The 26,974-nt window shown below is 37.9% G+C and overlaps 2 protein-coding genes across 4 annotated transcripts in view; one reads left to right on the top strand and one right to left on the bottom strand.

The window, feature by feature from the left end:
• The window catches only part of CDK7 (cyclin dependent kinase 7), a 62,032-nt gene extending 38,994 nt beyond the window's left edge, over positions 1-23,038 (top strand). Inside the window, exon 12 of the mRNA XM_058563922.1 lies at positions 22,839-23,038. Within this exon, the coding sequence (XP_058419905.1) occupies positions 22,839-23,023 (185 nt within the window). The 3' untranslated portion in view covers positions 23,024-23,038. The remainder of the gene's footprint in view (positions 1-22,838) is intronic.
• Positions 659-26,974, bottom strand: part of CCDC125 (coiled-coil domain containing 125) — a 28,012-nt gene continuing 1,696 nt past the window's right edge. The window contains exons 2-12 of one of the 3 annotated variants that reach the window (XM_058563920.1): positions 23,721-24,044; positions 21,186-21,244; positions 19,859-19,945; positions 18,944-19,021; positions 18,106-18,191; positions 13,059-13,141; positions 10,875-10,990; positions 9,988-10,095; positions 8,662-8,836; positions 5,106-5,236; positions 659-4,281 (exon numbers count right to left, since the gene is read on the bottom strand). In XM_058563920.1, the coding sequence (XP_058419903.1) occupies positions 3,973-4,281; positions 5,106-5,236; positions 8,662-8,836; positions 9,988-10,095; positions 10,875-10,990; positions 13,059-13,141; positions 18,106-18,191; positions 18,944-19,021; positions 19,859-19,945; positions 21,186-21,244; positions 23,721-24,030 (1,542 nt within the window). In that variant the 5' untranslated portion in view covers positions 24,031-24,044 and the 3' untranslated portion in view covers positions 659-3,972. Of the gene's footprint in view, positions 4,282-5,105; positions 5,237-8,661; positions 8,837-9,987; positions 10,096-10,874; positions 10,991-13,058; positions 13,142-18,105; positions 18,192-18,943; positions 19,022-19,858; positions 19,946-21,185; positions 21,245-23,720; positions 24,071-26,974 lie in introns of those variants that run through there. The other 2 variants (XM_058563919.1, XM_058563921.1) reach the window with 2 other exon arrangements.

Below are 26,974 nucleotides of genomic sequence, written 5' to 3'. Positions count from 1 at the left end.
TTTGCTGCATAAAAATTACCATAAATATAGCAGCATAAAGTAACACAAATTCATTAGCTCACATTTCTGTAAGTCAGATATCTGGCATGGCTCAAAATGTTTTTGCATAGGCCAAAATCAAGGTGTCAGTAGACGGAGCTCTTATCTGAGCCTCTAGGGAAGAATCTGCTTCCAAGCTCATTCAGTTCATGCAGTTTTAATGCATGTGCCTCGTCTCCTTGCTAGCTGTCAGCCAGGGGCCCCTCTTATTTTCTTAAGGCTGTCCGCATGCCTTGTCACATGGCAGTCTACATCTACAAACCAGCAATAGTTTGTCAAATCACCCACGTGCTTTGAATCTGTCTGGCTTCCTCATGTGCTACCAAGAGAGAAAACTCTTTTTTGGTGGGGGAAAAAAGGCTCACCTGATTGGGCTATCCATATATTAAAGTCAACTCACTTGGAATTTTAATTACATCTTAAAAATCCCTTCATAGCAGTACCTAGATTAGTGGTTAAATAATCAGGATGTAAATTTTGAGAGGGCCACCTTTAGAATTCTGCCACATGGACATTTAGGTTATTTTCAGTTTTACACAATTACAAAAAAATGGAATGCTTATATACATATGCAAGAGTTTCTCTAGTGTACATACTTAGAATTGTAATTGTGTGCATTTTCAGTTAGTATTGATACTGCTGTATATCTCCCAAGTAGTTGTATCAATTTACACTCCCAATTCAATAGTTCCTAAAAATGAAGAAGCCCCTTGTCTTAGACCATATACAAAAATTAATTCAAAATGGATCAAAGACCTAAGCATAAGACCTAAAACTATGAAAACTCTTAGAAGAAAACATAGGGGAAAAACTTCTTGACATTAGATTTGGCAAGGACTTCCTGGATATAACCCCAAAAGCACAGGCAACACAAGTAAAAAATAGACAAATTGGACTAAATCAAAATTAAAAACTTGAATGCATTAAAGGACATAATCAACAGAATGAAAAGACAACCTATGGAATGGGAGAAAATAATTGCAAATCATGTATCTGACAAGGGGTTAATATGCAGAATATATACAGAACTCGTATAGCTCAACAATAAAAAAAACTGATTAAAAAAAGGGCAACGGATTTGAATAGACATTTCACCAAATATGACATAGAAATAGCCAATTAGCATATGAAAAGATGCTCAACATCGCTAATCATTAGGGAGATGCAAGTCAGAACCACGAGATATCACCTCATAACCTATTAGGAAAGGTACTATCAAAAAAACTCCAGAAAATAACAGGTGTTGCTGAGGGTGTGGAAAAATTAGGACCCCTGTACATTGTTGGTGGGAATGTAAAATGGTGCAGCTGCTATGGAAGACTGGCATTTCCTCAAAAAATTAAAAATGGAATTACCATATGACACAGCCATTTCACTTCTGACTGTATACCCCCAAAAACTGAATGCAGGATCTCAGAAATATACATTCATCAACACTGAAAGTATCTGTTTCACCTTTTCATCTCTAGCACCCACATAATTTTTTTGATCTTTGCTAATTTGATATATCATTCTAATTTACATTTCTTTCATTTATACTATGGTTGAATATTTCTTCCTGTTTGCTAACCATATATAATCCCTCTTTTGTGATCTGTTGATTCAGATTGTCCATCTGTCAATTGGAGCATTACAGATTTTATCAATTTATATGAATTTGTTTTATATATATACTACAGTCATGCATCACTTAACAATGGGGATATGTTCTGAGAAATGCATCGTTAGGTGATTTTGTGGTTGTTCGAACATCATAGAGTGTACTTACACAAACCTAGATGGACAGTCTACTACACACCTAGGCTATATGGTACTATTCTTATGGGACCACTGTCGTATATGCGGTCTGCCATTGACCGAAACGTCGTTATGTGGCCCATGACTGTATACACATATATGACATGCGTATACACACACATATTAAAAAAGAACCTTTTGGGGCCGGCCAGGTGGCGCAAGCAGTTAAGCGCACGCACTCCGCTGCGGCGGCCCGGGGTTCACCAGTTCGGATGCCGGGCGCGCACCGACGCACTGCTTGGCAAGCCGTGCTGTGGCGGTGTCCCATATAAAGTAGAGGAAGATGGGCATGAATGTTAGCCCAGGGCCAGTCTTCCTCAGCAAAAAGAGGAGGATTGGCAGATGTTAGCTCAGGGCTGATCTTCCTCACCAAAAAAAAAAAAAAGAACCTGTCTAGTTTTGGTCATTTTTTTTGAACTTCCAATTTTAGTATTGTTAAATAATCCCAAATCTTTCCTTTCCTTACCTTTTATTTTATATTAAATTATATATATTAGATCTGTGTATGGTCTTTATCATATTCCATTGACCTGCTGGTATCACACTGCTTTAAATAAGGTAGCTTTAGGGCTGTCCTGTGGCTTAGCGGTTAAGTGCACGCGCTCCGCTGCTGGCGGCCTGGGTTCAGATCCCGGGCGCACACCAACGCACCGCTTCTCCAGCCATGCTGAGGCCGTGTCCCATATACAGCAACTAGAAGGATGTGCAGCTATGACATACAACTATCTACTGGGGCTTTGGGGGAAAAAATAAATAAAAATTATAAAAAAATAAAAAAATAAATAAGGTAGCTTTATATTACTATTAGGACAATACATTTTAATATCTGATAACAGTAGTTTCTTATCATTCCCCCATTTTTCAAAATTTATTTGCCAAGTTTTCAGACTTTACTAATTATTAATTAATGCCAACTAAATGCTGTTCCTTTAACAACTATAAATGGTTTATATTGTTACCTTATTACCCTATTGTTATCTCATCCATTTAAGTATAGCCATATATCTTTTCACTAGAGATCATAATTAGATAAAAGTTTTATTATAACCGCTGATGATGTAATGTATTTTCTTTGACATAACTGTGATGCTATTAATATAGGAATATTCCCAATAGGTATTAAAGATGATTACTATGTAATAGTTACAGAAAGAGGAGATAAAATTAAATGGCCTAAAATTCAGTGTCAAAACCAGGAAGGTAATTCAGAATGGTCTGAGTGCCAGAATTCTGTGTAGATCTGGCTACAAGATGTCACCATTCCGACAAAAAAAGAAACCATGAAGGTAACTAGCAATGACTTTGAATATACTTCCCCCAGTGTCCCACCATAATAATTTTTTTATTGAAGTTAACTTAAGGAAATTATTTTAAAACTTTATATGGCAAATGAAAAATTCTGAAAAACACAAATAAAACAAGATAAATTTATTTCAAAAATTAACATTCAGTCACTGCTAGGCATTATTTCTTAGAGCATTAATTTACATTATATTGTTGCTTGAGCCAGCCAGTCACTGATCCCGATAGTCAGTCTAAATAGTTAAATATTTTTTTGTTTTTCTCGAAAGTCACTATTTTTTTTTTTTTACTTTTTTTGTTTTTCTCAAAATTCACTATTTTTTTTTTCTTTGTTTTGTTGTGTTTTTCTGAGGAAGATTCGCCCTGAGCTAACATCTGTTGCCAATCTTCCTCTTTTTTTGCTTGAGGAAGATTAGCCCTGAGCTAATATCTGTGCCAGTCTTCCTCTACTTTGTATGTGGGTCGCCCCCACAGCATGGCTGATGAGTGGTGTAGGTCCATGCTGGGATCCGAACCCATAAACCCAGGCTGCTGAAGCAGAGTGTGCCAAACTTAACCACTAGTCCATGGGGCTGGCACCACTATTTTTTTGTTTTTAACATGTTGGCAAATACTAAAAATTTCATAAAATATAGTAATTTATAAATAAAGTATGTCAACACAAAATACTAATAAATTTCTTGTAGAAAATGTTGGAGTATTTAAGCTGCCTCCTAAAATTTAGAAATACCCAGAAACCATACAACTTCTGAATATGTGGCAACATTTACACAATCCTTTTTCAAAGTCTGTTGGTATAAATAGCTCTCAGTTCTAATTTCAACTGGTTTGTCTTCAAAACATGATATTTGATGGCAAAGAACGGGATCTTTTAAGAGTTCTTGTGTAGTTTTGATCTGTATGAAGGCACTGGACTGAACAAATGCAGCCCACAGAATTAAAAATTTGAGCACTTGAATGTACAGGATCATGCAAAACAGAGAATTCTGAAGTTTTGTGCCAAGGGTTTTTTAATGGAAAATTGTCTTCCAGAGGATTTTTTTCTCTGTTCTCCTTTGAAGCAGTGTCTTTTTCTTCCAGTGCCCGAGCAAGCATATAGCTAACATTTCTTTGATGAGCCAAAGCTTCTTCTTTATCATTCAGCTGCATGCACAGAAATTAAAAATGTGCCGGTTAGTCAGTAAACCACAGAATAGAGAAGTAGAGTCAGAAGTATTTCATCAAAATGTTCAATCTTTGATCTGTCACGTCAGTCAATATGAATAAATTAATTAGGTGTCCACTGATTCCCAAGCATTATGCTACATGTTACTGAGGATTTTTTTTTAAAGGAAGAACAGAAAACAGCATTCCTTCTGTTGAAAATTTTGTAAGTTATCTGAAGAGAGGGGGAAAATATATATATGGTGTGTGTGTATATATGTATATATAATATCAACATGCTTATTTCTGTAAAAGAATGTTGAAGTTACACATATAAAAAACTTTTATATATTCATATGCAGATAACTTTAACAGGCTTCTATAGGTAAGTATGTTCATATAACGTCAGTCTCTTAGTTATCCCCCATCTATGAAATGGGGATAATGGGACTGATTTCAGGGTTCTGGTAATGATGAAAGGATACAATCATTGTGAGGAAGTGCCTTGAACACTTTAAAAACTCCTGAATAAAAAGAAAGTCTTGTCATAAACTGTAGTTTAAGAGCAGATGACAGAGGTGTCGAGGTAATGATGGGGAGCCCCCTCTTTTCAGAGGTCTAGCTTTACACTTGCACAGGAAGAACATGGATGGGAGAAGTGGGAAGAACACGCAGGGAGTTTAAGGAGATGAAGATCATAACTCTGGAGGATGGTACCTCAGCTGGGAAAAGGGCATAAAGGTATGGAGTGATGAAGAGTTGAATTAATAGGAAGCAAAAAGAATAACCACAACCTGTAACAAAAAGAAAGCGAAGATACTAACCAAATCTATTAGCATCTTAAAGCCTTCCTGAGGATTATCCTGCTCTTCAATCCTCCTAGAACTGTTTTCTGAAGGGAGCATACCCAACAGTTTCTGCCCTAAGGTCTTCTTACTCCTTTGTGATGGTAGTCCTAAAATTGAACATGAAAATCCAGTTAAGACATAAAAAGACACTCACTGATGTACTTCCAGGAAAAGAGGTAAGTATGAACCCAGGCTGATTCATTCCTAAATCAGTCAGGAAGCTGTCGTCTTCAGGAGACCTCTAGCATAAGTGAGTCAGACAGCACAGTGTAGTGGGAAGAGCACAGAATTTAGAGCCAGGACGGCAAATGCAGGTGACAGGGCCACTGTGAAAACCCAGAGCAACGCCCTGCCTGCTGCTGTCTCATCACACAGCTGCTCCTCAGCCCCAATCATGGCTGCCCTCTGGGAGAGAATGCAGCCCATGCTACCAGATCATTTCAGTCTTCCAGAGGAGCCAGCAATCCAGATTTGTATGTGAAATCTCCCAATTGTAAATGTCAGTCATATACCCACATTATTTGAGGACACTTATGCAGATCCAACAAAATATGTCTGCAGGCCACAGGTGGCCTCTGAACCCTGCAAACTCTGCTTCAGAGCCAGAAAGACCTGAACTTGAATCCTCATTTAGCCACACAGTAACTGTATGACCTTGGACAAGTTCTCTGAGCTTCATTTCCTCATCTCTAGAATGAGAATAACAGTACCTATGCCTCAGGGTTGCTATGCCATTAAATAATAGAGCACGGGGGTTGGGGGGGTGGTCACGGGGGTGTGGAGTGGACAGTTAGTGTTTCATGGGAACAGAGTTTCTGGGAAAATGAAAAGGTTCTAGAGATGGATGGTGGTGAGGTTACACAATGTGAATGTACTTAATGTCACTTAAAAATGGTAAAAATGGTAAATTTTATGTATATTTTACCATAAAAAAAGTAACAGCACAGTTGTGAAAACACCTAGCCCGGGTACTGACATAATGTGTAAAAGTTCACATCCTGAAATATGTACAGTGATGTTCTTCATCCATAGAAAGGATGCAGTTTGTGGCAGAAGGTACAAAATTTATAGATTTATACGAAGAAAATTTCAAGAATGGTTTTGGAATGCTATGGATGGTCTAATAGAAAACTGAGAGCAGATAAGGGACAAGTCCCTTTCCAATCCTGATAAACTGCAGTGACTGGGGCTCACCCCTGACCTCTTCCGTGAACAACTGTGGCAGAGGCGAAAAGCCAGACAAGTTGATGCGCTCATCACCTTTGGTGAGTGGATGAATCTGTCTCTTTTCAGTCTAAAAAAAAGAAATATGTTTATAACCTATCTGTCAGAACTCATCTAAGGTGCCATATCAAGAAGAAAAGTTGATGATACCTTAAGTGTTAACCAACCATAAGAAAATGACCTGTAACACTCATCCTGCACCTCTTCAGATTATTGAACTGTACTAATAAATTGAATCCAAGTCTTGTCACTAAGAAACTCACAAAGAGCTGCTGAAATTGCTACAGATTGTAAAGGCTTTTCAGAGATAAATCAGTTATTTTAAATTCCGTTTCCAGTCTCTCTCAGTGCCTTAACAGAAAACAAAGATTGAGAGCTATACCTTTCAAGTCATATTTTTTATGGAAAAGTTCCTGAGGTTTGTCAATGGCTAAGAAAGCCAGGAATTCTGGAATATAAAATGAGTACATACTCAAGTGCTGAAATGAATATGAATCTACCTGTTAAAAAAACCCAGCTTTGTCTACATAGCACTATCCTTATGGCCAACCTCCATGCACAGTTGGGGGGCCTTCTATGCAGGTGACAGGCATTCCCCTTCTTTTCTTCTTTCTCCCATCACTCTTCTCCCAACCTTCCATCAAAACAATTAAGATCAGATTTCCAGAGGGATTTGCCTTCATTAACACCAACGCTGTCCTCAAAGAGTATACCTTTAAAAATTTTGCAATCCAGCTCCTGTCAAGGGCCTGGCGGAGAAAAGAGGTGCCTGAGGAAGATCACCTACACATTTGTTGTCCATGACAGAACTAGATATTCTTAATGTTTTCCACCGATTCCTAAAAGGCTGTGTACATGAACTGTTAGCGTAATTCCCTGGCAGATCACCTACCCTGAGTTTGACATGAAGTTTGATACCTTCAGCTTTTATCAAGGGATTATTATAGAAAACAGCCATATAAAATAATAATTTGGTATTTATTGTAAATGACTATTGGACTTAGCCATTATATTTGCTCAATGGCATCTGTAAGTTTCATGTCAGAGGACTAGAAGTTACTTTCAGGACAAAGTGAAATGCCTCTTTAAGAATGCAAGTTGAGAAACATATTTTCCCTTTTTGCCCTGACTTCCATCTGATGAACACTAAATATATAGCCTTTATGATCTGCTTTTACCCACTTTCATAGTTCTTGTTTACTACTTCTATTTTTATTATTTCTATTCTATTTTTATTTTCCCTGCTTCTTACCATTTTAGCAAAGAGATGGACAAAGTTTAGTTAATGAAGCTAAAATTCACAACACTTGACCTGTACACTATTACTAATAGATACTATTTGAAAAGAAATATTTCAAACAAAATAGGTGTCTACTATTAAAGTTTCACTTTTAATATTATAAGATTTTTATTAGTTTTGAAGTTCATCTGAAAATGAGACATTGGAATTAGGATTAGAGATTTGACATTAGGAAATATTTAGAAATATAGTCATTTATATTAAATTTTAATATTAAAACATTTAAACTTAGAAACTTCACTTTAATCTTTCTTGACTGATAGTGGTTTCAAATTGGAATTTAATTGGAATTTTAAATGGAAGCAATATGAATTCTATGCATAATCCTGATAAATGAAAACTGATATTGACTATTTAGAGAAACTAAAATTTCTAGAAAATAACAGCTACTTTGTTTAAACTAGAGGACCTACTTCAATTGTAATTTTATTCTCTCATGCCATTTTTATATATTTTGTTTGCAGTAAACAATGATATTCAAAAATGGCCATGGACATGTGATAAGCTTGTGAACCAAAACCTAAACCTTAACTTCTGTTTGTTTTTATAAGAATATTTCATTAATTTGTCCAACTTAAGGTTTTTCCTCTACCCCGCAATGTCTCTCCAGAATCACACATTTCAATAAAATGTAATTAAATAAATACATTTAATGTTGGGTTTCACTCATTTTCAATATTACTTCCTTCTTTGCAATTTCCCTTTAATCATCTAGTGCTCTGATTATCAATTTTTTCCACTAAACATGGTCTTGTTTAAATGAAATAGAAGAGTACTAAAGAGATTCTCCTGTTATTTTATGGTTTTGTTGATCCCAATAACTCATCTGCATATGTAACATCCAATGACTCCCTTTTTCCCATAGTTGCTAAATTTTTAAATAAATCAGAATGATATATGAAATTTTAATTATATTCTCCATCGTATTAACTGTGCTTAATCAACTCTGATTATAACCAAAAACAACTGAAATTATGCCTGAGTATTGCCATTATAATTCATATTTACCATCCTCTTTAAGGTGCTTCCAATTTATCCATTTTGTTGCTTTTTTACACATTTTATCCATTTGTGTCAATCTTAGTGCCTGGTCATTTTTCCTCATTAATTGTTGTTCAAATGCAATTCTGAATGCATCTGCCATTATGTAAGCTTCTTCTTTACTCTTCTGCAAAAGTTCCAACTGGTTTTGAAAGAAAGTTTGAGAGGTGTCAGAGGCAAAACCAGAACAATTCTTGCCTCAATGCTGAGTCAGATTAGCAAATGCAGTCTCTGTGTCTAGCATGAGTCTACTGTCTTTGATCTATTTCATCTGCTTAAACTAATTAGTATTTGCTGATTCTCTTCTGCAGTAGCTGCCCTCTCTGAACTAGATTACCAGAAGTTTCCCTTCTGCTGTCAATTCCCTGTTAATCCAACTCTTGGACCTGATTACCCTAGACAGGCCCTGCGTGTGTCCTGCCCAACGAGGAAAAAGGGAGGATGCCAAAGGCTGCATTTCAATTCTGCTTGGGCCATTCCAAACAATACCACTGAAAGTAATTATGCATATCATCTTTCAGATACCTCCCATAGCTGACCCTGACTCTGACCTATGTAATCTTATGCTTTTCCTAATGAATTGTTAATGTTTAGCTGTTAGCTTTCCTGTATACTCTGAATATTTTAAATTTCATACCTTCAATAAAGGTAAAATATTTTTTAAAATTATGGTCCATGTACTGCATTTGTTATTAAAGCCTAATTATAATGGCAGCTATCATTTGATTAAACGCCAGGCATGTGCATGGCACTGTGCAAAACATATGTCTACTTCCTCTATTTCTCACAACAACCCTCCAAACTAGTTAATACCCGCCATTTAACTTATGTGTCCAAAGCCACAGAGCTAGAAAATGATGGAGCTAAGATTCAAACTTAGGTCTGCCTGGTATAAAGGTTCCTTCCACTGTACCTTGCTGCTTTTCTAATAAGCTTCATGTTTATCTCCCCATTAATCAGTGTTGTGGATCCTAATGATTTTAAGCATAAATGCACTTTTTCCTCTAATATATAGTAATTTTAGGGCCATGTACAGACAAAAGAAACAGAATTTAGGAAATATTAACTACAAACTTAGGCAAATAACTTTACTTGGCTACAATATTGTGCCAAGTTCTATTTGTATTTTGGAACCATGTAAACAAAATCCAGTTTATATGTTAATGCTATTGTATAAAATTATAAGTTCCATAGCCAAAGACTATTAAAGCTAATTATTGCAGATACTTCCATTTATTCTACTTTTAATAGAAAAACAAAACCAAAGCTTTTACTGTTTTGGTAATTCGATACCTCTTGTTTGAGCTGCAGAAGCATTTTCCGATCAGTCGCTGCCGTTTTGGCACAGGAACAGGGGCTCCCTCTGGGACCATGACAAAGGCAGGCTCCAAGGACGGCAAGCTTCAAATCCAAAAGCATTATGCTGTGACTAAGTGTCACACTGCCTAGCTGCACACACACAGGGGCACACACACACATATACTAATGCACATTTCTATTCAAGCATCTGAGTCAAAGAAACCGGAAAGGAAAACAAAAAGAAGAAAGCTGAGACCAGGATTTTGGGATCCAAATGGAAATTAACTACAAATGAGGAAAGAATGTTGTTACTTGGATCAAAAACAAAAAGGAATTCTTCTTTCCTTCTTTTCACTCTCCAAAACCTTTAACCTGGCAGCAGTTTCCTATAGTTCTGAGTACTTGGCAGGAACTTGACCTAACAAATATTAACATCCACAACATGGATTTCCTGTCCCTGGGCATGGCCCTGTGGCCCAGCATTCATTACTGCCAGCCTGTACCAGGGAGACTTGCATACTCAGAAATGATGAATGAATTTTAATGTCAATGAGGAAAACAATCAACCCTCCACCCAAAAAAAAAGACTCTCTGATCTTGTAATGTGAAACACTACTAACATAGCTTCTGCTAAAACTGTAAAAATAAGAAAAGGGGCAGAGTGGCTAGCACATCCCCTAACGTCTAAGAATGTCATGCATGAAGGGTATGATACCAGCACGGCTGAAGAACTCACCTGGGCAAACCCATGGGCCTCTCTCACTCAGTCTCCAATTGCTAGGTATGGTACTATCCTAGAGCATGTAGCAGACAGCGATGGTGGAAAGAAAAAGAAAGTAGAAAATTTCCCTTCTGCTAAACTTTCATACCTGCTTACCTACCTCAAGACCTCTAACTTCTGAGAAGCCACTTTTATCATGGCACGTGTTTTCCTGAGCCATCTTCTGCTGTTTGATATCAAGCATGGCGAGGGCCTCCAAATACTGTTGATTCAAAACTAGGAAGGGCCATATAAGAAAGTGTTATGAGGTCTGACTCTGGCCTCACCTAATCTAGTTATACCCAACATCATATACTCATTTCTTACAAGCAATGCATATACAGCTGCTATTGCCCACAAAATCTGGCCCTATCCAGAAAATCTGTCTGATAGAATAGTGGGTATCGAGATAATATCTATAACTGTAGATAAAATTATTATTTTTTTTTTGGTGAGGAATATTAGCCCTGAGCTAACATCTGTTGCCAATCCTCCTCTTTTTGCTGAGGAAGATTGGCCCTGGGCTAATATCCATGCCCATCTTCCTCTACTTTATATGTGGGACACCTGCCACAGTATGGCTTGACAAGCAGTGCATAGGTCTGTGCCCGGGATCCAAACCTGCGAACCCTGCGCCGCCGAAGCAGAGCATGCGAACGTAACCACTACGGCACCGGGCCGGCCCCAAAATGTTATTATTTTTAATGTGGGAGTATCTTAACTTTGCAACTGAAGTCTGGTCTTCATTTGCTCTTGGAAAATTTGTAGGTTTTCAAAGAGAAAACTTATACACAGGCAAGTTATTCAGAGATTTTGTGGTTAGTGAGATAACCAGATAATAATATCTCATGTATTATGTCAAATGTACCAGCTATCCAAACTCTATCAGATTTTTCTATTAAGAGAAAAATAAATCATTTGAGAACAAGAGAAGTCCTGCTATCTACTGGAAAGCAGAAAACAGTAACTTTTCCCCTCTTGTGTCAGGGTGGAGTGGTAGGAAGGAAGGGGGAGGGCTTGTGGTTATGAGTAGCTTCTGTCCCAAGACCTAAGCTAACACAGGAGAAATCTCCATCTGCTCAAATCACTGGGCTTGAGAAGCACCATCTGTGTGTGCACTTCTCACGCAGGGGCGTTGCCACAAGTCACTTAGTGCACTGTAGTGCCTCTCTTGGGCCCATGACCTGATTCAGGGCTTATTTTGTCCCCTTCAAGCCACCACTTTAAAATAGTTTCCGCTATTTAAAGAAGTTTCTGCTTCTATTAAGAAGGGAGAATCAACATCTTCTCTTAAAATTTTACAAAAAGTTGGTACCACCTTAGTATTCTTAAAACTCCTTAATATTCTTTCATTAACTTTTGTCATAAGGTGCCTCATTATATAAGGGGTGTGTGTGTGTGTGTGTGTGTGTGTGTGTGTGTACATATATGTGAAAAATTTCAAGTTCTTAATGAGTCAAATAATATCTTGAAAAATTAAGAATATTTGTTTTAGTAATAAAGTCATAGAAGACACTTTTCTGAGAGAAAATAATGTTGAATAACTATACAATTACAAACTTTTCCTTCTAGTGTCCCAATGAAACACACCTACTCAGGTTCCGCAAACATCAGGTGCTCTACCATTTTATTTTACACGAGTATAAAAACTAAAGGATACGGGGCCGGCCCCGTGGCTTAGCGGTTAAGTGCGTGCGCTCTGCTACGGGCGGCCCGGGTTCGGATCCCGGGAGCGCACCGACGCACCGCTTCTCCGGCCATGCTGAGGCTGCATCCCACATACAGCAACTAGAAGGATGTGCACCTATGACATACAACTATCTACTGGGGCTTTGGGGAAAAAAAGGAGGAGGATTGGCAATAGATGTTAGCTCAGAGCCGGTCTTCCTCAGCAAAAAGAGGAGGATTGGCATGGATGTTAGCTCAGGGCTGATCTTCCTCACACAAAAAAGAAAACAAAACAAAACTAAAGGATAAAGGAGAATGGGGAGAAATTGCTTAATAGGTATGAGGTTTTATTTGGAGGGATAAAAACTTTCTAGAACTAGATGGTTGCACAACATTATGAATGTTATGAATTGTTCACTATTAAATGGTCAATTTTATGTTATGTGAATTTCACCTCAAAATTTTAACTTAAAAAAACCTAAATGATGCATTTCTCCTCTCTATTGTCCTTTAAATAAATGACTTTGAAATACTAGCAGTTAGTCTATTGATATGTGTTCTTAACATAGGACACTCTATATAAAACTGATCTTGTAACATAATATTTTTAAAGTCATCAAAATACCACTCTACTTACTTGCATTTTCAGATTTCAGCATTTTAATTTCTTCTGTTTTCAGTTTCAAAGTTTCTTTGAGGACTGCATTTTCACAGTTTAGCCTGGAAAAAAAGTACCCTCCAAATAACTAAAACATTAATACTTAGTAGTTGAATGAGAATATTTTTATCCCATAATTAAAACACAAAAACACAAATATAATTTTTCCTACTTTAAAACAGTCTAGAATTTATATATGTCACAAAACAAGAACAATTAAAAGCAGTGTGGTAAGATTTTGAACATATTCTTAACCCTTCTGTATACTTAGTTGAGATAGAATCAGAATCAGAAATACCTCTCAGGCATCCATTTTGAATACTCATTTCTTTACTAAAGTTTTAATCAACTTAATAACCATTTGAACACAAACTATATGCTTAGGCCACCTTCAAAAACTTGCATAAAAAGATACGGAGTAGGTACAAACTTCCAATTGTAAGATAAATAAGTCCTGGGGATGTAATGTACAGCATGGTGACTATAGTTAATAGTACCCTATTGTATATTTGAAAGTTGCTAAGAGAGTAGATCTTAAAAGTTCTGCTCACAAGAAAAAAATTTGTAACTATGTATGGTGATAGATGTTAACTAGACTTACTGTGGTGGTAATTTTGCAATATATACAAATATCAAATCATTATGTTGTACCCCTGAAACTAATACAGTGTATATCTCAATTTTAAAAAAGATGGGGCCGGCCCTGTGGTGTAGCGGTTAAGTGCGCACGCTCCGCTGCTGGAGGCACCACTTGTCAGGCCATGCTGTGGCAGCGTCCCATACAAAGTGGAGGAAGATGGGCATAGATGTTAGCCCAGGGCCAGTCTTCCTTAGCAAAAAGAGGAGGATTGGCATTGGATGTTAGCTCAGGGCTGAACTTCCTCACACACACACAAAAAAAGCAAAATTAAAAAGATACATAGGGAGCTTTATCTATTGAATAAAAATTTGAATTACAAGAGTTTCTAAACTGCCCAGCATCAGGGGCTTAAAAAAATTGTTTTTGTAATTAAAAACAGTAGCCAGATCATTTGGTCAATTTATAACTTTTAATAAAATACTTATCAAAACATTTTGTGTTGACGTTTGTGAGGAATGTTATATGCTCTGGTCTGAATTGGCCTCAGATCATTAAAATGGTGGTCATGAAGCTAAATCTTCTCAATTAAAAGTGAAATGTAAATCTAAGGCATTCTTTTTCCATGAATTATTTAACAAATTAATAAAATGTGAAATAGGTTTCTCAAGCAAGGTCTGTAGCCCTTGAGAAATAAAGCACTTTTGTTAGCACAGCCTCTTCCTAAGACTCTAGGTCTGTGATTTTCAGACTGAATTCTGAATAACTCTAAGGTTATGAGGAAATTCTTCAGATGCTCACAAACATTTTATTAGATCCACCTAAACTACTTTGTAAACTGTAATTTTAAAAAAGAACCTACTCAAACGCATTAACTTTGCTATCTTGTTAACTGTTTTTGTGCAGACCTCATAATAAAGCATCTTCTGTCAGCTCTGCTTAATTGAAGAGCATCCTAAAAGGCAATCTATTGACCAAATGGAAATCTGTGCATGTGAATCAGAATTTTCTGGTTTCTGTGCAGCCAAAACAAAATATTACAAAAAGCCCCAAATGGGTAAACAACACTATCAGATTTCCAAAAATTAAAACATATGACACGTTCTCTTGATGAGGCTGTGGGAAACAGGCACTCTCACGCATCGCTGTTAGGAATGCAAAGTGGTACAAGCCTTTTAGAGAGGAATTTGGCAACATCTAATAAATCTACATATGCATTTACCTTTTGACCCAGCAATTCTATTTCTGAGAATTTACCCTGAAAATACATCTCCAACAACACAAAAGTATATAACTCAAGGTTATTTATTGCAGCATTCTTTATAATTGCAACTGGAAATAACCTAAGTGCCTATATATATAGGAGAATGGTTGAGTAAAGTATGGCACATCCCCACAATGCAGTGATTTCCAGGATATATTGTTAAACGGATAAAACAAAGTGCAAAAGAGTCTCTATAGTAAACTATCTTTTGTGTAAGAAAGAAGTAGGAATAAGTAAATATATGTATATCTGCCCATTTGTGCAAACAGAAACACAGAAAGGATAAATCAGAAAAGAATAAGATTGGTTGTCTACAGGTGGTGAGGGGGAGGAAGGATGGTAGGAGGTTGGGAATGGGGTAGAGGGGATGGGGGGAGAGGGGCAGTTCTCTGGGCATACCTCTCTAAATAGTTCTGACGTCGGGAAGCATGTCAGTGTTTCACAAAGTCAAAGATAAACAAGATAAATAAGTCAAGGATAGTGAAAAAAAAACCCTAAAATAGAATAAATAGAAACAAATGAATTAGCATAACCATAATGAAGGGAAAAAAGAAATTAACAAGTTTTGAACACAGTATTTTGATTATATCCCCTTAGGCTAAAACTAAAACTGTAAACAAATATTGAACTCTAGTATAGTAGGTTTGATTTTACAGTGGTATGTATTAGCAATTCTAAAGCTACCTTCTGCATATTCTCTGATGGAACAAATTAGTAAACATATTGGGTAATAAGAGCCAGGTTTCTCACTGTGGAAGTTACAAATGTGGAAAGGGCAAGGCTAAAATGAACCCTGTGGTGGCGGTCTGCACTTAGAGATATGGGTATGAACTCCGGGTTTTGCATAGACTGACAGATGGATGATAGATAGATAGATAGATAGACAGACAGACAGATAAATGTCAGAGAGAGAGATGACAGAGAGAGGTGTATGTATGTGTCAGAGAGTGTGTGTGTGTGTGTGTGTGTGTGTGTATTTTCCAGTCTGTCCTCTAAGAGGACCTTCTAACAAGGATTCCCCAGTAGCAATGAGCACACCTAGCACTCATATCTTGATTTCTAAACCCCATTTTCCACTAAAAGGAACCAGGGATCCTTGAAGAAATGCCTAATATGGTAGGCAAACTGGCCTAGACTATCTTTTTGTACTAGATAGCTTTTGTACCAGAAAGCAAGAAAGTGCTCAAGGAAAAACAGGGAGGTATCAAAAAGCCATAGGAGACAACTTGAAGGGGCTCCCATTCACCAAAGTTGGAGAATTTTAAGCATCAAAAGAAATTATGATAGTAATGGCTTTTAACCCAATGACTAATGCCCGAATCCATGAATTCATATTGGTGTAAACAAAGGGGGAGAAGAAAAAGCTCTTTTCTACAGTAAAATGCCAACAAATAAGGGCCAGCATACGGTTAAGTTTGTGTGCTCTGCTTCAGTGGCTCAGCGTTCGCAGGTTCGGATCCCAGGCATGCACTGACGCACCGCTTGTCAAGCCATGCTGTGGCAGCGTCCCATATAAAGTAGAGGAAGATGGGCACAGATGTTAGCCCAGGGCCAATCTTCCTCAGCAAAAAGAGGAGGATTGGCAACGGATCTTATCCCAGGGCTAATCTTCCTCACACACACACACACAAAAAGGCCAACAAATAAATGTAGAAGGAATAATGGCATTAGAAAATTACCATTTGGCAACCATCGTAGTAATAGTTGCTTCAGGCAGAATAATCAGTAGATGTAAAAACTAGTGGGTGAAAGTGTAACTCACAGTATATTTACATAATCTCAAAGTATCTCCCCACAGGGTGCTTATTAATCACAAGGGGAAAAACAGTGACTTTATAGTGGAGAAGAGGGCAGACACCACACCTGAACCAAGTGTTCAAGGTTCACATCCTAGGAATGGGACAAATCAACATCACATGCCTCCTGATAGATGCACTAAGAATACAACATTGGGGCCACGTGGCTTAGCGGTTAAGTGCGTGCGCTCCGCTGCTGGTGGCCTGGGTTCGGATTCTGTGTGCGCACCGACGCACCGCTTCTCTGGCCATGCTGAGGCCGCGTCCCACATACAGCAACTAGAAGGATGTGCAGCTATGACATACAACTATCTACTGGGGCTTTGGGGGAAAAAAATAAATAAATAATTAAAAAAAAAAATACAACATTGCTTCCATGGTAATACTGCCCAAAACGCATAACCCAAACTTAATCCAGAAACACCAGATATCCCCACTGTGGGGTATTCTATAAAATAACTGGCCTGTCCTCAAAAAATGTCAAGGACAAAGAAACACTGAATAATTGTTTCAGATTAAAGTAGACTAAAATTTAGACATGGCAACCAAATGCCATATGTGATTCTGGATTGGATCCTGAAGCAGGGGAAAGCTTTTTCTCTTTTGCTTTAAGGGTATAATTAGGATAATTGGCAAATCTAAATAAGGTCTGTAGATTAAATAATAGTATTGGGTTAATGCCTTGATTTAGATAATTATACTATGGTTATAAAAGAGAATGTCCTTTTTTTAAAAAATGGAACTGAAGTAGTTAGAGCAATAGGGCTTATATATGCAACTTACTCTTAAACGGTTGAGGAAAAAAATTCTATCTACATCTACATATTTAACTACAAAGAGAGAGAAAGAAAGAGAGGAAGAATGATAAAGCAAATGTGGTAAAGAGTTAAAATTTGGAGAACCTTGGAGAAAGATATATAGGAATTCTTCGTACTGTTCTTGCAACTTTTCTGTTAGTCTTCAATTATCTCACATTAAAAGTTAACGAATAAATTAAATTAGGTACTAATGCCATCTATAACCCCAGATATCAAAACAATTTCTCAATGATTGACTTTATAATAAATGTATGTTATAATTTAAAGTTATTAAATAAATTCCCACTAATAAAAGTGTTGCTCAAAAGATTCTGTTTGAAAAAACAGTGCCAATCCTAAAATAACTTGGAAAACATGACTCTTACACTATATTTTAAGATACAGTTTATACCATAATTTTTTCTAAAAAAATTAACACTAACAGAAAAATATGGAACTGGTAAGTGGATAACCAATAAGAATTTTATAATATTTATAGTGAGCTCAAAGAGGAAGAAAGCCTAAGCTATATTTGAATTATACACATTTTAAAGATTTCCAGAGAAAAACTATGGAATAATAATATACAAACCTGTCATATTTTTGGGTCCAAGATTCCTCTATATTTTTAAATCTATTCTGATCAAATTCTATTTCCCACTGCAAGGCATTTATTTCCTATAGAAAGAAAATAGCATTTTCATGGAAAATTACTAAAATAAATCACTTGAAGCTATTGTGAATAGCTGAAATAAATTATTTAGTCATTTCACAGAAATAGGTTAAAGAGAAAAAAATTATTGTTCATAGAGTCTCTGACATTCATAAACACATATAACAGGCCTCTTTAGCACTCAAAAAACCATTGCCAAAGCTTACTTACCATAGGAAACATTTCAGATTGTTTAGCTTCAAAATTTGCTGGCCCAAACCTAGTGAGATTTCTCATCACCCCCCCCCCCCCAACCCGTGCAGACCCCACAAGCAAAATACACTCCTGGGGTCTGAGCCCAGGACAGTCCCAGCAAGGGAGGGTGCAACAAGCACAGACATGTGACTGTCTCAGGTGACTTCTAACTACTTTTTCAGTGATGATGAGATGGTCAGAGAGAGGCAGGCTCTGCCAGGCAAGCAGAGGAAGAAAAAAGGAGAAAATAGGAAATGTCAGTTTGGCAGGCCTCTTAATAACTTAAAATGGGGAAATAAACCTTAATTCTTTGCCCATGTGACAATCTACTTTGGATTGTAAGTGACCAATGAAAGGACCACTTGAAAAGTGAGGTGACCAAAAGGGAAGTGGCCATTTGAAATTGAAGCACCACTAGCAGAGGGGATGCACCAATGACATACCCATTAGTATGGTGATTTTAAGCAAATGCTATTTGAAAGCTTATTAGGTTGAACAAGTCCATGCTAAAAGTGGCAAATACCTTCTCCAAGGATCTCTTCTGTTCCATAGTTTTTTGAAGCACTGCCTGGGTGTGACTTGTGGCTTTGCCAAATATTGCCTAAGAAAAATAAAAACTGTATCAGTATAAATTAAATTTCTAATCACTCCTACATGCATGGTGAAGTTCATATTTTCATTTTAAAACAATAGAAAATTAACTTGAGACAAGAGTTTCCACAGAGACCACGTTTTGTGGAGAGTTTGCGAGTTCAAAAGTCAGAAGACTATGGTTTAGCTCTTTCCCAATGAATGTGAGAATGAATAAATGAACTTTCCACACAAAGACCTGCACATGAACGTTCATAGCAGTGTTATTCATAATAGTCAAAAAGTGGAAGCCCAAATGCCCATCAAGTGGTGAACGGATAAACAAAATGTGCTATACAGTATCTATACAAGGGACTATTATTTGGCAATAAAAAGGAAGAAAGTACTGACACGAGCTACACCACGCGTAAACCTCAAAAACATGCTAACTAAAAGGAGCCAGATACAAAAGAATCCAGACACATATTCTATGATTCTATTTATATGAAATAGAAAAGGCAACTCGATAAGACAGAAAGTCCATTAGTGGTTGTCTGGGGTTGGGGATGGGAATCAGGAGTGACTGCTAACGTGTATGAGGTTCCTGTTTTGGGGTGTTGGAAATGTTCTAAAATTTGTGGTGATGGTTGCACAACTCTAAGCTTAGTAAAAATGAATTGTATTGTATGCTTAAAATGAGTGAAATTCATGGCATGTAAAGTATACCTCAATAAAGCTTTAAAAAAAATCTATACCTCAAAAAGAAAATCAATTATATTAAGCACTGCTGCTTCTGTTTTAAAAGCTAAAACCATACCACTTATTACTTAAATGTGTAAGTGATGAAAGTTTAAAAATAACTTCTTACCATGCTTTGAAGAATTTTCATTGCTTCCTGTTTACCTTCAAGTTGTCTTTGAGATGCCTCAAGTTCAGTTTTTAAAATTTCTACCTCCTGAGGACAGAAATAAAAATTAATCTTCCCATCTGCAAGATTTGCAACCCAAAATGATCAGTTTGTATGGTTTACATTTAAGCTCAACATGCACTTTGACCCAAAGCACTGTGACCTTACAAATGAGGTTGGAAATTCTTCTAGGCTTTATAAGTGGACCAGAAACGCTAAAATTGAGAGCCTCACCATCAGGTGCCAGTTGTGACTAAAAGCCCAAATCTTTTGCCTTTACCCATCTAGGCCACACAGCTAATAGCTTGAAAAAAATCTTTAGACCACATAAAATAAGCACATGATCATCCACATAGCTACAGTAGCTGTTGTGGTTTGAATTGTGTCCCCCAAAAAGATAATTAAGTTCTAACCCCTGTTACTGTGAATGTGACCTTATTTGGAAATAGGGTCTTTTCAGATGTAATTAAGATGAGGCCATATGGATTAGGGTGGGCCCCAATCCAATGACTGGTATCCTTAAAGATGAGGAAGATTTGGACACAGACACTCAGGGGAGAAGGCCATGTGATGACAGAGTCAGAGACTAGAGTGATGCAGCTACAAGCCAAGGACTGTCAAGGATTGTCGGGAGCAACCACCAGCTAGGAAGAGGCAAAGAAGGATTCTCCTCCAGACGCTTCAGAGGAACAAGGCCAACCATCACCTTGATTTTGGACTTCTAGCCTCCAGAAACAAGAAAGAAATAAAAAATTTTTTTGTTCTAAGCCACCAGTTTGTGGTACTTTGTTACGGCAGCCCTAGGAAACTGATCAAGTAGCTTTCACCAGAAGAGTCGCAAACACACACTAAGATGGGCTCTCTGTTTCCCTAAGGATAGGCACCCCTCACAGAAACTCCTCCTCCCAGCAGGCTGGACGGCCCCTCAGGCCACCGAGGATACATTCTGCTCTTCTAAATTCAAGGAGGTGAAATTTTTAAGTCAGGTTATTTCCAGCCGCACATACAGGGAAGACAGATGGAAGGAAGTGATGAACTGTTTTCTCCAGGGGGAGATTAGAGAAGTAGTAGAAGATTAGGGGCAAAAGGAGAAATAAATAGCTTTTCTGAGAGATGAGGAGGATAAGAAGCAGAGGAGGCCAGTCGAAAGGTATGAACTTCAGATTGTGGCTCGTCAGGAATATCTGGAAAGCCAATATTTGCCTTTCAGACAATTTTAGCATTACATAAAATATCTATCAGTGGACTTTATTCACATGAGAATTTTTCTATTAGCCAGAGTACCTACCTCTAAAGTTTCCTGAAGACGTTGCTTTAATTCTACATTTGACAATTCTGAATTAGAACCTATTAGGAAAAAAAAAATTGAATATTTTCTTTAACTAGTTAAATACAGTAAATTCGTTTACAAAATATCAAGTACAGATTTCTCCTAAATTGCAAAGAGGAAATAATCATAATAAACCAAATAATGATAAAAATAGGTACCTTAAAACATTTCACAAATGAAAAGACACATACTTTTGAATAAAAAGACTCTAAAAAAAGGACCCTAAAATAAAAATGTTGTTAATAAATTGGTTAATTACTACATCCAAACACAATATTAAAAAACATGAATGTTGGTGAGTGAAATAAATAAATTTCGGTGTTTGGCTTAAGTTTGATCAATATAGTGAAATGAATATCTAAGAAATAACCTGAATTTAATTTCTTTCCAAGAAGAGTGACTAGAAGTCTCCTGTAACTTCAATTATTCTCTCCTTAATGTGATCAATTGAGACATGAAACTGAGCTTCCCAGGAGCTTCGTTTTCCTTTCAGTCTCACCGGCAATGGAAAAACATTAAAGTGGTAAATTATAACAAGAGGATAAGATGAAATAAAAGGAAGAAAAAAATTTTAGAAAGAATATTTTGAAGGACATTAAAAATTTCTCAAAAAACTTTTTTCTTTGCTATTCTTTCATCAACACGACAGTACTGAAGGCAAAACCTAAATCATGTTTTCACTCTGCTGATACAGGTTTCCAAGGAGGCACAAAGCTGACATTGGGCTGGCAATGATAGGTTTTGTTCTGTTAATACCTGTAGTAAGCAGAATAATGGCCCCCAAAGATGTCCACATCCTAATCCCCAGAATCTGGGAATATATGGCAAAAGGGACTTTGCAGGTGGGATTAAATTAAGTGCTTGGAGATAGGAGATTATCCTAGATTACCCAGATGGGCCCAATGTACTCACAAGAGTCTTTATAAGTGAAAGAGGGAGGCAGGAGAGTCAGTGTCAGAGATGCAGCATGAGCAAGACTCAACCAGCTATTGCTGGCTTTGAAGATGGAGGAAAGGGACCACAGGCCAGGGAATGCAGGCGGCCTCGAGAAGCTGGAAAAGGCAAGGGAATGGATTCTCCTCTAGAGTCTCCCAGAAGGAATGTAGCCCTGCCCACACCTTATTTCAGCCCAGTGAAACCTGATTTGGACTTTTGACCTACAGAACTGTAAGATAATAAATTTGTGTTGTTTTGAACCATTAAATTTCTGGTAATTTGGAAATTACCTACTAGTAATAGGAAACTAATACAATATTCTTACCTAGAATCATATCAATTTTGATAAAAAGACAAAAGTCCATAACCCAACAAAATAGGAGCTCATACTATTACTATTACATCCTGTTTATATCCCAGTGGTTTCCTCATGTTTTTACAAAGGCATCTTAGCATCATGTCCAGTTTTCAACATCTTGCTTGCAAAACAGTATCCATCATCTATGCATGAGAAGGAATTTGAAGAAAAATATATAAATAATCCCATCCTAATTTCAAGAAGGATTTTGAAAGATGGGGCTAGATCTCCAGCTGCAGCATGTTTTTTGTAAATCTGAAACCATGTTTTTAAAATTATTTTGTGTTGTTCTAATCTGTGTTCGTTCCACTTTGGAGGGGGAAGTTTTACAACGTGGATTACAAAAGATTCAGCCACACAAGAGCGGTGCCACAGTGCAGACATGGACTTACCCTTGGGTCCCCAATCATTTTGGACTTGTAACATTCTATCACAATACGATGCTGAATTTTCTTCTTTCCTTAATTTAAGGCATAATTTATTTTTGGATATAATAAATTAATATTAATTTTGTTTTGATAATTTTTGAGAATTTCATGATATCCCTAAAATAAATGGAAGCATATGTGTTCTGTCCAGAACACTCCTTCCTCAGATAAGCACCTGGCTTGGGCATCAATTCATTCCGGTGCTCAAATGTCACCTCCTTAGAGAAGTCTCCTCTGACCCTTGCCTGAAATAGCAGCACCCTGGCCCTCCAATCACTCACTATCCCTTCACTGACCACTGACTGATATTATATAGCTGTTGATTTTGTAGGTTTATCTTCTGTCTCTTTTTCTAGAATGTGAACTCCATGACATTAGGGCCTCTGACTATTTTGTTCCCTGATGTTATTCTCAGAGCCTACAACTGTCCTGGAGACCTGATAGGTACCCAATAATATTTGTGGAATAAGAAAAAAAAAAGGATAAATGAAGCATACCACTACATCACAAAAAAACCAAGGTAGGCAGTCATTTACTGATATCACTAACAAATAGGTATTAATGCAGCATATAACTACTGTACTTTGCAATTTTACAATACTTGGAAATAGAAACATCAATTACTTTTGTACTATCACCAATCCTAAGAAATGAATAAATATAAATTTCTAAAATCCACTATGGTGACCCGCTTTTGGGTGTTGACAGGGTGACAGCGTTGATAAAATTCACAGGGGAGAAGGAGGAGGAGAGGACGCTAGGCTTTCTTACCGGTGCTGCTTTGTCGTCTGTAAGGGGAAATTCTGGACCCTTCAGGAGATGTATCTTGCAAGCTCTTATGCTGGGAATACTGAACAATGGCACCACTTTTTTCTTCCCCATTTCTCATAAATGGGGGAGGGCTAAAGTTCTTTCCATCTGATCTTTTCCTAGATGTAAATAAATGTGAAGCTTGCACTTCATAAACACCGCCGGGCCTTCTTCCGTGGCCATACCCTAAATCGCCTTCTGCCATGTCATCCTCCTCTGTTTCCCAGGTCTGCACCACTGCCTCACTCGGCGGCCTCGCCACCCTGCTCATCAGTCAGATGCCGTCTTTACCATAAGGAAAAGGAGATTATCTGTGGTTAAGAAAAACAGTAGTCAGAAAGCCGTCATGATGATAAAAGTTGGGTTTTCCAGGGAAGAAAAGTTTCTGTATCTGTATTATGCAGCATGACTGTCCCAGCGATGCACCAGAACACAACCGCCACTTGCAATCCCATTCAAGGTATTTAACATTTTGGGGCTTTTTAGGTAAGGAAAAAATCTAACTTCTTATTTCAAAGATCGCAGTGCACTGTAAGGAAGCAGGAAGGGCTTTTATCGATTCCAATAATCTACTCATCACAATAAAGCAGGTCAGCCTTTGCCAAGGACACAGAACACTCCTGACATACGAGCTTGTAAAGGAAAAGGTTTGATTTTCACAAGCCTAAGAGCTATATAAAATTCAGCAAAGTCTCTGAAAACCAAACTTCCAGTGACTAAGACCATCCTGCCTCTGTCCCTTCACGGCCCCTTATCCACCTCAGGTGCTCCGGGCTGCTACAGTCTCCTACAGCTCCACTCGGTTCTTCCGCTATTTCTGGGCAGACACAATTAGCAGAGGTTTTCTATTTGGGGCAGTGATTGGTGGGAGAGAAGAAGGTGCCCCTCCCTCTCTTTCTTTCTCAAATCCTGCCACACCCGTATTCAGAACCCTGCACTGTTTCCCAATGCAGTCAGAGTAAAAGCCAAGGCCCTTTCAATGGCTGATCTCTGCCGCCACCCTCATTCTAGTCTGGCCACCTTGGCCTTCCCGGTGTTCTCCACTGTGCCAGGCCTTCCTGCCCAGAGCTTTATGTTCCCTCTGCTTGGAATGCTCTTCCCCCAGACAGTTGCATAGGACTTTTTCCCCTTCCATTTACTCAAGAACTTTCACTTTTTCATTTAAAGGAACCACTTTGTGGCTTCTCTTTGGCATATCCGAAGTGCCAGCATCACTACTCCTGTGCTGTGGGGCCATTATTAAGTAAAATAAGGGTGACTTGGACACAAGCACTGCGATACCACGACAGTCAATCTGATAACCAAGATGGCTAAGTGACTAACATGCAAGTAGCGTATTCAGCGTGGATACAGTGGACAAAGGGGTGATTCACGACCGGGGCAGGATGGAGCAGGATGGCCAGATTCCACCACGCTACTCAGAATGGCGCACAATTTAAAACGTATGAATTGTTTACTTCTGGAATTTTCTATTTAATATTTTCAGATGGCAGGTAACTGAAACTGCGGAGCAAAAGCGTGGATAAGGGGGGACTACTGTACTATTATTGTTTAAGAGTAGACAAACTGAAGCTCAGAGAGGTTAACACAGGTAACAAGAGAAAGAACCAGATTCTGAATCCAGACCCCTGTCCCAGTGGTCAGAGCCACTGATACAGTCTTAGCTGCTGCTTTCTATCATGTGGAGAATTTCAGTGAGCTTAATATCAGAGTAAACTAAGTTTCTATTATTTATGACACCAAATAGAACTGAAAGTAAGTCTAAAATAGCTAGTGGAGCAACATTCAACAGGGTCTATTGGACTCATTCTTTTCCTCAAATTTTTATAAAATCATCTTGGTTTTTTTACAAGGTTATTTCCTAAATAAGTAAGTTTGTCTATTTTTATTTGTCAAGGTAGATAGGAGATTATTTATTGAATCAAAGAATAATCCCTAAGAGGCTGTCTCACCTCTAGAGCAGTAGATTCCTGCTTGTAAACGCAACTGTACACCTCTGTTAAGGAGGGTGTGGTCAGGGTTAGGCAGCCAGCAGTGAAGAAAATGGAATTGGTCAACACAAAGGAAAAAAGCAGTAAGAGGAAAGAGTAAGCAATCGAGGGATTAGCTAAAAATATTTTTTAATGCGCCACATATATTCAGGCATCATGGGTACTTCTTCCTGCTGTTCAGAGTTGAACGTAATGAGCTTCCATGTAGTCCAATGGTCTGCTGTTTTTTAAAATGTAACTTTGGAATCTGTTGGCTGTGTACTCTCCCACTTTTTATAAGCTAATAGTAATATGAATATGTAATGCAGTACAAATTACACTTGACTTTTGGAATACATTTCTTCTAAGAAAGGGAAAATATTTGAAGTTACTAATGTTCCATTCAACCAGTTTAAATGCATTCAGTGTTGACAACCAGGGAAGCAGCAGAATGTGTGAGAGAGAAGCCCTGACTCAGGAGGTTTGGGTTCAAATCTTACCCCACCACTTGCTGCTCTGTGATCCGAGGCAAGTCCTTTAACTTCTTTTTTTTTTTTGTGAGCAAGATCAGCCCTGAGCTAACATCCACGCTAATCCTCCTCTTTTTGCTGAGGAAGACCGGCTCTGAGCTAACATCTATTGCCAATCCTCCTCCTTTTTTTTTTCCCCCCCAAAGCCCCAGTAGATAATTGTATGTCATAGTTGCACATCCTTCTAGTTGCTGTATGTGGGACGTGGCCTCAGCGTGGCCGGAGAATCGGTGCATCGGTGCGCGCCTGGGATCCGAACCCGGGCCACCAGTAGCGGAGCGCGCACACTTAACCGCTAAGCCACAGGGCCCGGCCCAAGTCCTTTAACTTCTTAGAGCCTGTTTTCAAATCTCCAAAATGGGTTAAGCAAAACTGTTTTATAGGGTTATTTTTTGGGCACCATCAATATAATATATTTGAAATCAATGTTTATTGAATTAGAATTTGAGTATTAGTTTCTTCATTTGTCAAATGAAGGAATTGGATAAGATTTTTTGGTTCTTTAGAACTCTCAAATTCTGGTTCTATATCAGCATTTTCCAAAGTATGTCCCATGGAACTAGCTGACCTATTAGCAGTTGCTAGGAATAAAAGGGTTCTTTTGGTTTTATTATGGGATGTGTTTTCCTATGCCAGTCCAGACATACATGACTTGCCCAAAATTACTCAGGTGGTGGCAGAGCCAGAACTAGAAACCATGATCTCTGGCTCCTGG

Source organism: Diceros bicornis, chromosome 20 (assembly GCF_020826845.1).
Source record: "Diceros bicornis minor isolate mBicDic1 chromosome 20, mDicBic1.mat.cur, whole genome shotgun sequence".
Lineage (NCBI taxonomy): Eukaryota > Metazoa > Chordata > Mammalia > Perissodactyla > Rhinocerotidae > Diceros > Diceros bicornis.
The sequence above is the reverse complement of the archived record's forward strand: the minus strand, read 5'-3'. Positions and strand labels throughout refer to the sequence as shown.